This window comes from Heterodontus francisci, chromosome 29 (genome assembly GCF_036365525.1).
Source record: "Heterodontus francisci isolate sHetFra1 chromosome 29, sHetFra1.hap1, whole genome shotgun sequence".
Lineage (NCBI taxonomy): Eukaryota > Metazoa > Chordata > Chondrichthyes > Heterodontiformes > Heterodontidae > Heterodontus > Heterodontus francisci.
In genome coordinates, this window is record NC_090399.1 from 19745040 (window position 1) to 19758726 (window position 13687).

Below are 13687 nucleotides of genomic sequence, written 5' to 3' on the forward strand. Positions count from 1 at the left end.
AAATGTGTAGAGTGCGTCAGGGATTGATTCTTACAACAATACATTGCAGAACCTACCGGGAACGGGCTATTTTAGATTTGGTAATGTGTAATGAAGTAGGATTAATAAGAGATCTCGTAGTTAAGGATCCTCCAGGGGGAAGCGATCATAACATTGTAGAATTTCAAATTCAGTTTGAGAGTGAGCAACTGGGGTCTCAAACCAGTGTCTTCAACTTAAACAAGGGCAATTACAGAGGTATGAAGAAAGAGTTGTCTAAAGCAGGCTGGAAAAATAGACGACAGGGGAAGTCAGTAGATGAGCAGTGGCAGACTTTTAAGCAGGTATTTCATAACACTCGGCAAACATTTATTCCGGGCAGAAGGAAGGACTGAATGAGAACAATGAACCACCCGTGGATAACAAAGGAAGTTAAGGAGAGTATCAAATCAAAAACAAAGGCATACAAAGCGGCGAAAGCCAGTGGTAGGCCAGAGGATTGGGAATTTTTTAGAAACCAGCAGCGGATGACTAAAAAACTAATAGAGAGAAAATTGATTCTGAGAGTAAATTGGCAAGAAATAAAAAACAAACAGTAAGAGCTTCTATGGATATATAAAAAGGAAGAGAGTAGCTAAAGTAAGTGTGGGCACCTTAGAGGATGAGACTGGAGAATTAATAACAGGGAACAGGGAAATGGTAGATAATTTAAACCAATATTGTGCATCGGTCTTCACGGTGGAGGACACTATAAACATCCCAACAGTAATGATGAGCAAGGTGTAAATGGGAGGGAGGAACTTGTAACAATCTCTATCCTGAGGGAAAAGGTGCTGGACAAACTGATGGGACTAAAGACAGACCAGTCGTCAGGACCTGATGGCCTGCATCCAAGGGTTTTAAAAGAAGTGGCTGCAGAGATAGAGGCATTGGTCATAATATACCAAAACTCACTGGATTCCGGTAGGGTACCAGCAGATTGGAAAACCGCTAATGTGACTCCTCTATTCAAGAAAGAAGGGAGACCGAAAGCAGGAAACTATAGACCAGTTAGCTTAACATCTGTCATTGGGAAAATGCTAGAGTCCATTATTAAGGAAGAAATAGCAGGGCATTTAGAAAAACATATTGTAATCAAACAGAGTCAACATGGTTTTATGAAAGGGAAATTATGTTTGACAAATTTGTTAAGAGTTCTTTGAGGATATAACAAACAGAGTGGATAAAGGGGAACCGGCAGATGTTGTGTATTTGGATTTTCAGAAGGTGTTCAATAAGGTGCCACATAACAGGTTATTACACAAAATAGGAGCTCAGGGTATTGGGGGTAATGTGTTGGCATGGATTGAGAATTGGCTAACACACAGAAGGCTGAAAGTCGGAATCAATGGGTCTTTTCAGGTTGGAAAGCCGTAACTAGTGGGGTGCCACAAGGATCAGTCTTAGGGCCTCAACTATTTACTATCTATATTAATGACTTGGAGGAAGGGACAGAGTGTAAAGTATCCAAATTTGCTGACGATACAAAAATAGGTAGGAAGGCATGTTGTGATGAGGACACAAAGTATCTGCAAAGGGATATAAATAGGTTAAGTGAGTGGGCAAGAACTTGGAAGATGGTGTTCAATGTGGGAAAGTGTGAGGTAATCCACTTTGGTAGGAAGAATAAAAAGGCAGATTATTATTTAGATGGAGAAAGACCACAAAATACTGCAGTACAGAGGGATCTGGGTGTTCTTGTACAGGAAACACAAAAAGTCAGCATGAAGGTGCAGCAAATAATTAGGAAGGCAAATGGAATTTTGGCCTTTATTGCTAGGGGGGTTAGAGTTTAAAAATAGGGACGTCTTATTACAACTGCACAGGGCGTACAATAGTGAGGCCACACCTGGAGTACTGCGTACAGTTTTGGTCCCCATATTTAAGGAAGGATATACTAGCATTAGAGGCAGTTCAGAAAAGGTTCACTTGGCTGATTCCTGGGATGAAGGGGTTGTCTTATCACGAACGGCTAAACAGGTTAGACCTTTATTCTTTGAAGTTTAGAAGAATGAGAGGTGATCTTATTGAAACATATAAGATTCTAAGGTGGCTTTACAGGGTAGATGTTGAGAAGATGTTTCCACTAGTGGGGGAATCTTGAACTAGGGGACATAGTTACAGAATAAGGGGGCACACATTTAAAACTGAGATGCGAAGAAATTTCTTCTTTCAGAGGGTGGTGAATCTCTGAAATTCTCTTCCTCAGAGAGTTGTGGAGGCCAGGTCGCTAATTGTATTTAAGGAGGAGGTAGGTAGATTTTTGAAATCTCAGGGAGTTGAGGGTTATGTGGAGCAGGCCCGAAAGAGGAGTTGAGGCCTGGGACCGATCAGCCATGATCTTATTGAATGGTGGGGCAGGCTTGACGGGCTGAATGGCCTACTCCTGCTCCTACTTCTTGTGTTCTTGTGAAGCTAGTAGCTCTCCAAGCCAGGATGAAGTAACTTGGGATAAGTTAAAAGCACTGTCTGTGGAGCAGTTGAGGAAAATGGCTCAGCAGTGTGGGATCACTGTATGTGGCAAGGATAGAAAGTTTGAACTCCTAAGGCTAGTGCCCAACTATTTTTCCCTTAAATCTGAAGAAGTAGAAAGAGGGTTAGAAACAGACTCCAGCAGGGTATTGTTAGCAAAGATAGAATTGAAACAGAGGAAACTTGAATTTGAGGAGCGGGAGAAAGAAAGAATATTCTGGAAGGATTGCAAAGAGAGTGAGTTGAAGTGGCTTGAGTTAACTAGGGGGGGTGGGGGGGGGGGGGTGACAAAGTAACCCCGGTGAAAGCATGGCCAGCATGGAGGAGTGTAATTCAGGCTGGGTACAGAATTGTTCAAACTTACTCAAATAATTCCAAAATTCAATGAGGAGGATGTAGAGGCATTTTTTGTGTCCGTTGAGAAACTGGAATGGCAGCTAAAATGGCCAGCTAAGACCTGGCCTTTTTTACTACAAAGCAAGCTGACTGTAAAAGCCCATGAGGTTTATTCCCTTTTGCCAGATGAGGGTTCATCAAATTATGAACTGATCAAAAATACTATCCTCGGGGCCTATTGCCAAAAGTTTAGAACCCTGAAGATGCAAGCTAATCCAACTTATCTGGATTTTGAAAGAAGTAAGAAAGAGTGAGACCCGGAAACCTGTGTGCTTACATTGTAATAAAGCAGGGCATTTAAGAGCTGACTCCTGGAAACTAAAGAGAAAACCTGTGGGTTAATCAGGGCACACCCGCTCAGTGAGGACGGAACCTGATGGAAAGCACAGCAGAACAAGCTGTGGCTTTAACTGTAGTAAGAGTGCGACCCAGGAAGCTTACTACTGCAAATGCAGGAAAGGTTAGTCGGATTCCTGAAGGTTATCAAGGTTTTATGTCTGAAGGGAAAGTAACCTCACACCGCTCGAGTGGGGCAAGCAAGCCCATAGTATGATCTTTATGTCGTCATTGTCGACAGGATTAGTGCCGGAAGACTGGAGGATAGCAAATGTTGTCCCCTTGTTCAAGAAGGGGAGTAGAGACAGCCCTGGTAATTATAGACCTGTGAGCCTTACTTCGGTTGTGGGTAAAATGTTGGAAAAGGTTATAAGAGACAGGATTTATAATCATCTTGAAAAGAATAAGTTCATTAGCGATAGTCAGCACGGTTTTGTGAAGGGTAGGTCGTGCCTCATAAACCTTATTGAGTTTTTCGAGAAGGTGACTAAACAGGTGGATGAGGGTAAAGCAGTGGATGTGGTGTATATGGATTTCAGTAAGGCGTTTGATAAGGTTCCCCACGGTAGGCTATTGCAGAAAATATGGAAGTATGGGGTTGAAGGTGATTTAGAGCTTTGGATCAGAAATTGGCTAGCTGAAAGAAGACAGAGGGTGGTGGTTGATGGCAAATGTTCATCCTGGAGTTTAGTTACTAGTGGTGTACCGCAAGGATCTGTTTTGGGGCCACTGCTGTTTGTCATTTTTATAAATGACCTGGAAGAGGGTGTAGAAGGGTGGGTTAGTAAATTTGCGGATGACACTAAGGTCGGTGGAGTTGTGGATAGTGCCGAAGGATGTTGTAGGGTACAGAGGGACATAGATAGGCTGCAGAGCTGGGCTGAGAGATGGCAAATGGAGTTTAATGCGGAAAAGTGTGAGGTGATTCACTTTGGAAGAAGTAACAGGAATGCAGAGTACTGGGCTAATGGGAAGATTCTTGGTAGTGTAGATGAACAGAGAGATCTTGGTGTCCGGGTACATAAATCCCTGAAAGTTGCTACCCAGGTTAATAGGGCTGTTAAGAAGGCATAGGGTGTGTTAGCTTTTATTAGTAGGGGGATCGAGTTTCGGAGCCACGAGGTCATGCTGCAGCTGTACAAAACTCTGGTGAGACCGCACCTGGAGTATTGCGTGCAGTTCTGGTCACCGCATTATAGGAAGGATGTGGAAGCTTTGGAAAGGGTGCAGAGGAGATTTACTAGGATGTTGCCTGGTATGGAGGGAAGGTCTTACGAGGAAAGGCTGAGGGACTTGAGGTTGTTTTCGTTGGAGAGAAGGAGGAGGAGAGGTGACTTAATAGAGACATATAAGATAATCAGAGGGTTAGATAGGGTGGATAGTGAGAGTCTTTTTCCTCGGATGGTGATGGCAAACACGAGGGGACATAGCTTTAAGTTGAGGGGTGATAGATATAGGACAGATGTTAGAGGTAGTTTCTTTACTCAGAGAGTAGTAGGGGGGTGGAACGCCCTGCCTGCAACAGTAGTAGACTTGCCAACTTTAAGGGCATTTAAGTGGTCATTGGATAGACATATGGATGAAAATGGAATAGTGTAGGTCAGATGGTTTCACAGGTCGGCGCAACATCGAGGGCCGAAGGGCCTGTAAAGCACTGTAATGTTCTAATTCTAAAAAAAAAATTCTCAGGGACACTGGGGCCTGACCTTTCCCCCAGAGAGTGCAGTGAACACCAAAATGGTGGTGAATGGTATTGGAGGGCAGTGTATGCCTGTATCTGTACACCAGGTGCACCTGGAGTACAAACTAGTTTCGGGACTGGTGACTGTAGGGATTGTCCCTAGTTTGCCTGTGGACAGGGTTGACCTGCTGCTTGGTAATGATCTGGCGGGGGTGACGGTGTTACCACCCCCCCAGCCCCAGAAGTGAAAGAAAGACAGCAGGAGGTCAGAGAGACAGGACAATGGTGGGAGACGGACCCCTGCAGTTTCCCTGAATGTGTAGTGGGCCAGGCCATGATCAAACCAGCTCTCCCAGAGGAGACTGCATTGGCACTGCAGGCAGATGACCATGAGCTCTGCCTGTCTGAGATTTTCTTTGGAAAGTTAGGAGACCCAGGGAATGAATTAAATGGATCTTCCCTAGCTGAGGCTCAACGAGCTGACCCAGTATTGCGAGACTTAGCATAGGCTACCCAGTCTGAAAGTGAAGCAGAGGGAGTCCCTGATCGCTACTATTTAAAGAATGAGGTACTGATGAAGAAATGGAGTTCTCCTCACAGATCTGAAAGCAAGGAGTGGGCAGTAGTTCACCAGTTAGTGGTGCCGCAGAGGTACCGGAGAGAAATATTAAGAAGGGTCCACGAGACTACAGTGGCTGCACATGCCGGTATACGAAAGACCAAAGCCCTCATAAGGCAGCGGTTTGACTGACCAAAACTCCACAAAGATGTGGTGGAGTATTACAGGAATTGCCACATGTGCTAGGTTGAGGGGAAACTCCAACCTACAGTGAAACCTGCACCCTAAGTCCTGTACCGGTGTTAGGAGGACTCTCCAGCAGAGGGCTGGTGAACTGTAAGGGACCCCGCCGATAGCAAAAAGTGACAGGCAGGCACAAGGCTGGAAAAAAGGTTAGACAGAGAAGGGGAAAAAGTGACCAAGAGGGCAGGTTAAAGGAAGTCCGGGAGGAATCCTGAATGAAAACCACCACTGTCTGGTCAGCCATCCCCGAAAAATGTGACAAGTTAGATCCCACATCCTCCTGCATAAATGCAGACACTGGAAGCACCCCACCAGAATTGGTAACAGCATTTACAGGAACCAGCAGAAACAAAGGAAGACCTCTAGGAAGGAGAGAAACCGTGAGGGTGATGCCTCACCTAGTAGAAGTGCCACAGGGGAGTTCAGTAGAGTGCACAAATACCTGCAGGCAGGGGTATCCTCTGGGACAAAGGGGAAATTAGCAATGAATCCTCCCCCGCAGTCAGAAAAAAAGCGAACCACCCAACCCTGAAGTCAAAAGCCTTTGCAATACCTCAACAAAACACTGAAAGAGAGTTCAGGATAGACCCGCCCACTACTGACTCTTTGTTAAAAAAAAATTACCTCAGTAGGAGCAAAGACTCTAGGCAGCCATGGAAATGGGCAAATGGAAGAGAAACTTCCTCCCCAAAAAAACACATTTATTGGGATGTCAAAAAGGGGGAAATTAAAGCAGCACTGGCACCAAGAGAAGACAGGCTGTAATAGGTTTTAGGATTTATAAATGAATGGGAATGAATGAGAGAAATGCATGTTTTTTCTGTATCTTACATTTTTGTCTCGACCCTTTTAATGAAATGCGCTTTTCTCAAACTGCATTTCAGTTCGCTGGTTGTGGAGGTGTCATGCTAGGGCCACACCTGCCAAGAATGAGGCACATTAATTCTGTTATGAACATTGATTTTAAGCTGTTACTGGAGTGAAAAAAGGACTTGTTAAACAGATCAGCTGTGGCTGGAAAAGACATTGGCAGATTAACAGACAGTATTTGGAAGGACAAAGCAGCCATTCTCTGACACATTCAACCCACAATGGACTTTTGATCACCAGATGTTAAAGGTGGGGGAGCTCGCATTCCAGGTTGACTGCTAAGATGGCCGAATACACAAACAGACATGGTCAAACCAGCTAGTCACATGACTAACCTGCTGGGCAACCTGAGTTTTTCGAATTTGTTCAAACAATGTGGGCAGAAATTCTGTTTGCTCCTGGACTGAGAAGATCTCTCTCCTGTCTGCTCTCATCTCTTTCTCACAAGCCTCTGAATCCACTGAAGACACATGAACCCCAAGAGAGAAAAGTCTCCTACAACAAGCAAGGTTTAAGAAGAATACTGAGCCCCAACAAAAAGCAAGATCTACCTACAATCAAGGACTCTACAGTGAGCTCGAAGAACTGTAACAACAACTCTTCAGATATTGCCTCAAACCTTTCCACTTTATTTTTCTTCTGCTCTTTTCTATCTCTGTTTGCATTTGTGTATCGCGTATGTATGCTAGCTTGGGCATAGGCATTAACCAAATTAGAGTTTAAGTTTAACACAATTTCACTTTTCTTCTTTAAACCTGAGAAAACTTGTTGTGCTGGTTTCTTAGCCTTATAATTGGAAAGCAGTGAAAAAGGATTCCCCAAGGGGGAGCTGAAAACACGATGTGTTTAAAAATTAAACCCTGTTACAGTAAGACCAGTTGAAGGCTGAAAGGGAACCCTAGACACCTTTCTCACCTCGTCATAACACCTGCCACTCAGCCAATAATTTGCCTTCAATTCCATGAGGTTCAACTTTAGCTGACAGTTTCTTATGAGGGACTTTATCAAATGCCTTCTGTAAATCCATATAAATAACATCCATATACATACCCCTGTCCACTACTTTAGTCACCTCTTCAAAAAGTTCAATCAGGTTCATCAGATATGACCTACCCTTTATAAATTCATGCTGGCTGTCTCTGATCAACTGAAAATTTTCTAAGTGTTCAGTCACTATCCTTTCTTATAGATTCTAGTAATTTCCCGACAACAGATAGACTAACTGATATATAATTCTCTGGTTTCCCTCTTTCACCTTTCTTAAGCAGCGGGGTGACGAGCACAATTTTCCAATCTAAGGGAACAGTTCCTGAATTGAGAGAAGTTTGGAAGATTATATTTAGGACATCTGCAATGTTCTCACCTACTTCCTTTATGGAAGCTATCTGATTCTGAGGATTTGTCACTCTTTAGTGCCATTATTTCCTTAATTAATGTTGTTTCGCTTACATTAATTTTGGTGAGTCCCTGTTCTTGATTCAGTATCAGTTTCCTTGAGATTTACAGCATGCTAACCTCTTCTTCATCTGTAAATACTGACACAAAGTAATTATTCAACATGTCTGCCATTTCCTTATTTTCATTGACAATATCACTGTTATCAGTTGTCAAGGGGCCCACATTGCTCCTGACCACCCTCTTTTTACTAATATAATGATTAAGAAAAATTTGTGTTGGTTTTGATATCCCTTGAAAGTTTCTTTTCATACTCCCTTTTTTGTAGCTCTTACAGTCTGTTTTTCTTGTCACTCTTTGCTGTTCTTTATATTTTTCCCAGTAGCCAGGATCTGTGCCACTTTTTGTATTTCTGTACGCTTTTTCTTTTAGTTTTATGTTATTGCTTATCTCTTTAACTGTCCATGGCCATCTTACTTTGGCAAGTAAAGCTCTTGTCCCTTCGAGGTATGAACTGGTTCTGCATCACATTAAATTATTTTTTGAACACCTCCCACTTGGTTGTTTTCCTCATTAACAGATTTGCCCAGTTTATTGTGTCCGTCTCATCGCATTGAAGTCGGTCTTACCTAAATCTAGATCTTCGTAGCTGTTCTGCATTTCTCTCTTTTAAACACTACATTGAATTAGATCATATTATGATCACTATTAGATAAATCTTCCCGCACTGCTAGGCTGCTAACTAAATTTGACTCGTAAACCATTATCAAATCTGGTATTGCATGCCCTGTTGTTGGCACGAGGACATATTGCTGCAGAAAACTATCCCAGACATACAACAAATTCACTATATTTCTGACATGTGCTAGTCTGCTATCCCAATCTATATTAAAATCCCCCATTAGAACAATTCTGCACTACAAGCTTGCCTAATCTCTGCATTTATACAAGCTACACTTCACCGCTGCTACCAGGGAGCCTATACAGAACTGCCACTACAGTCTCAAATCCTTTTCTTAGTCGCCCATAAAATCTCCCCTGTCTGCTCACCTCTCCTTATATCCTCTCTTACCATCCTTAATCACTAAGGCTACTCCTCCCCTGGACTATTTTCCATCTCTTTTCTGAACACCTTAGAACCAGGTATATTTAGTTCCCAATCCTGACCATCTTGCATACATGTCTCAGTAATGGCTACCATGTCATACTCACCCCTCCAAGTTGAATTTGTGCCTGCATTTCATTCCATTTGTTTCTTGCACTCCATGCATAGGTATTAAGAATGCTTATTTGGGCCACAGACCCTAACCTGCCCGTGTGCTCTAATGTTTTATCCACACATTTCTTATTTCTCTCTCCTGGTTTAATTACTTTACATTCCCTTTACTTCTAGTATCTAAAGCACAATTTCTGACTGATACTCTACTCTCTTCCATTTTGTTTGTTTGGAACTATCTTTTCCACCAGAACCATCCCTGCTGCCCCCTCCCCCCACCCCATTTAGTAGCTTAAAATCCTTCTGACTGTCATATTTATCCTTTCAGCTAGGACCCTGGTCTCAGCCGGGTTTAGCCCAGTTCAGGTGGAGCCAATACTATTGCCAGTGTCCCGTGAAATGGAACCCCTCTTTCTCAAACTGCTCCCTCAGCCACATGTTCACCTCCTTAATCTGCTTATCCCTACATCTGGATCTTACTTACAAAGGTTGCTATCTGTCCCCCTAATTATCGAATCCCCTACAACTACCACATTACACATCCCCCCCCACACCCGCTCCTCGTCTCTTCTCTGTACAGCCTCTTGCTCCAAGATGCCATGGTCCACATTTTGGCTGTCCTGCCAACAGTCTTTATTCTTATCCTCACAGGTAGTAAGTGCATCATACCTATTGGATAGGATCAGTTCCCGCAGATCTTTGTTTTCGATCTCACCTGGGTTCCCCTTACTCTGTACACTATCGGTCACACCAACCTTGTTCTGAACCTGCATCTCTCTACGAGGCATGACTGAGGTCTAGAGCCAACCCTTCACATATCTCCTCTCCCTTATGTGTCAGCAACTCACACTCAGCTCAGTGACTCTGAATGGGCAGGAACAGAGGGACCTGGGGGTGCATGTGCATAGAACCTTGAAGGTGGCAGGACATACTGAGAGAGTGGTTACGAATCATATGGGATCTTGGGCTTCATAAGTAGGGGCATAGAGTACAAATGCAGGAAGGTTATGCTGAACCTTTATAAAGCTCTGCTTAGGCCACAACTAGAGATCTGCATCCAGTTCTGGTCACCACACTTTAGGAAGGATACAAAGGTCCTTGAGAGGGTGCAGAGGAGATTTACCAGAATGGTTCCAAGGATGAGGGGATTTAGCTACAAGGTTATTTTGAAAAAGCTGGGGTTATGCTCCCTGGAGCAAAGGAGATTGAGGGGAGATTTGATAGAGGCGTACAAGATAATGACAGGTTTAAATAAGGTCGATAAGGAAAAGCTGTTCCCAATAACAAATGGTACAAGGACTAGGGGACACAGATTGAAGGTTTTGGGCAAAAGATGCAGGGGGAATGTGAGGAAGCACTTTTTATGCAGTGAGTGGTAATGACCTGGAACTCACTGCTCACGAGGGTGGTGGAAGTGGAGACAATCAATGATTTCAACAGGAATTTCGAGCACTAAAACACTGGACAAAAATTTTAAATACCTATTGCCTCAAGCTTACACGAACCACTACTGGAGGCTAAAAGGCAGCACTTCCTTCCCTCTTCTGCACCAAATTCCCACTTCTATCAAATTCCCGACTTTTGTCCTCTGATTATGATGCACTCCTTTTATAATCACTCTGTGTGACCGCTATTTGTCGACAAAAATCAACCTTGCAAGACCCCAACCAGTACTTTGTTGCTACTTCCCTTTATAGTGATTAGTGCAATTCAGTGGCTGCGATCACTCTAGAGGTCATATCCCTTTTGTTCATAGACAGTCACCTAAATTGTAGCATTTTTAATCTGCATTGTGAACCATATAAATGGGCAATGCCATTACTAACAGGCTGCTAATTTTTACTGAGAACTTATAGCACAGAAATAGGACGTTCAGCCTATTCAGATGCATGCTGGTGTTTATGTTGCAGAAGAGCCTCTTCCCACTAGAACCCATTTAACCTACCAGCATGTTCTTCTATTCCTTTCTCCCTCGTGTATTTGTCTAGTTCCCCCTTAAACGCATCAGTGCAGACGTGATATTAAACTGAGGCCCTGTCTGCTTGTGATCCCACGAGCACTATTTTGAAGAGGACAAGGTTGAGTGCTTCTTGGAGCTCTCGGCCAACATTTATCCCTCGAACAATACCTAAAACAGATTATCTGGTCATTGATGTTAGTGGGACCTTGCTGGGCCTAAGTTGGCTGGCACGTTTCGTACATTACAATACCTCAAAACATGAAGTATTTCATTGGCTGTAAAGCACTTTGGGACAGAAAGGTGCTGAACATACGCGCGTCCGTCTTTTCTGAATCAGGGGAGGGAAGACAGTCGAAATTTTTAAATGTATCACCCTCCTTCCCCCGCACCGACGACTGACTGACTGTTATCGCTTGCAGGTCTGGCAGTGTGGCGGGCAGCTTGAGATTGTGCCATGCTCTGTTGTGGGGCATGTGTTCCGCAGTGATACACCGTACACTTTCCCACGGGGAGCGCAGGTCGTGTATCGCAACCTGGTGCGACTGGCCGAGGTGTGGATGGACGAGTACAAGAACATCTTTTACAATCGGATCCAGGAAGCGGCAGAGATCGCGCAGAAGGTGATCCGCACCAAGAATCAGTTTAATGTGGGAGCCATCTCAGCAATATCAGCAACTGAGGGAGTGGATGTGGGGCAGTGCAATGCAAACAAAGCACTGGGTGTCAAATAGATTGGAAAAATTAAACTAGTATTGAACTTTGATGAGAGCACCCTTGCAGTACTGGGGACCACACTTGGAGCACTGGGAAACCACACTGAAGTACTGTGCACAGTTGTGGTCTCCATATTATATAAAGGATATAGAATCACTGGAGAACATGCAAAAAAATGCTTTACAGGGATGATATCAGAGAAGATTGAATAAGGTGGGGCTCTTTTCTCTGGCAAAGAGAAGACTGATGGGTGATCTTTAAAATAATGAAGGGGTTTGACAGAGAAGAAGTTGTAGGGGAGTCCAAAACCAAGGACCATAAATATGTGACCGTCACTAATGAATCCAGTAGGGAATTCAGGATAAACATCTTTACCCCGAGAATGTGGAACCTGCTACCACAAGGAGTGGTTGAGGTGAATGGCATCGATGCATTTAAGGGGAAGCTGGACATGTATCTGAGGTGGAAAGGAATGGAGTGATATGCAGATAGGGTGAGATGAAGAAGGTTGGGAGGAGGCTTGTGTGAAGCATGGACATCGGCACAGACTAGTTGGGCCAAACAGGACAGGATTGGGGTCGTACACAAGATGAGATCGGCATATGGAAATAAGGTGAGTAGCTGGGGTTAATATACAGATCAGCCATGATCTAACTGAATGGCGGGACAAGCTCGAGGGGCTGAATGGCCTCTTCCTTCCTCCTATTGGCTGCAGCCAAGGTATCCAGTATCTCCAGGACACTGCGGTGAGCATCCCAGGAGAAACACAGACTCATTAAAAAAAAATTTTTCTTTCTCATTTTTTTGAACATTTTTGGTTTATTTGTTGTAAAATAAAATGCTGGAGTTGGAGTAAATCGGCTGCTTGACTGACAGTCAAGACTGAATGAAGACGCTGTTGGTCGTTGGTACCCGAGGATGGGCGTGTTGGGTGACCAATGGCGGGATCGTGGCCTGCGGGGGTGCTTGGAGGTCAGAGGACATGTAATGAGGCCTCCAGGCCGACATCCAACCAGACTTGGCAAACGCAGGCGCAATGGCAGACTGACAGTCATCATCTAAGGCGGAGGTTTTGTGGGAGGTACAGGAAGCTGCCCTGGAGTCAACGGGATGCCATTCTAGGAAGGAAATCAACAGCTTCAGGAGAGGAGGGAATACTAAAGGGGAACCGCGGAACAAAGAGGATTAATCTGCTGTCCCTTTCTCTTTCTTTCAGGGTTTGTATGGTGATATTTCTGAGAGGAAACAGATTAGAGAGAGATTACAGTGTAAGAATTTCACCTGGTACCTCGACAACATCTACCCAGAGCTCTTTATACCAGACGTCCGCCTGGCCATGTCTCCAGCAGTGAGTTGGCTGAGCTTTCCTTATGCATTGATAGCTTGCTCAGAGTGCCCGGTGTAGGAAAATAATGAGACTGCCCTTGAGTATCAGTGTAAAGTAACAACAACTTGCATTCACATAGCCCCTTTAACGTAGCAAGACGCTTCACAAGAGCATTATCAGACAGAATTTGACACTGAGCCACATAAGGGATATTAGAACAGGTGGCCAGAGAGCTAGGCTTTAGGGAGCATCTTAAAGGTAGAGAGAGGGGCAGAGGGATTTCGGGAGCAAATCCCACAGCCTTGGGCCCAGGTCGATGGTGGAACAATTAAAATCGGGGATGCACAAGAGGCCAGGAATGGAGGAGCGCAGAGATGTCGGAGGGTTGCAGAGATAGGGAGGAGTGAGATCATGGAAGGACTTGAAAACAAGGATGAGAATTTTATATGTGAGGTGTTGCCAGACTGGGAGCCTCTGTAGGGGGGGATGGGTGAATGGGA

General features: G+C 44.2%; 1 protein-coding gene across 1 annotated transcript in view; it reads left to right on the forward strand.

Moving 5' to 3' along the window:
- LOC137345955 (polypeptide N-acetylgalactosaminyltransferase 3-like) overlaps positions 1-13687 on the forward strand; it is a 50754-nt gene that overhangs the window by 20940 nt on the left and 16127 nt on the right. The window contains exons 6-7 of the mRNA XM_068009213.1: positions 11566-11766; positions 13077-13208. Coding sequence (XP_067865314.1) covers positions 11566-11766; positions 13077-13208 — 333 coding nt within the window. The remainder of the gene's footprint in view (positions 1-11565; positions 11767-13076; positions 13209-13687) is intronic.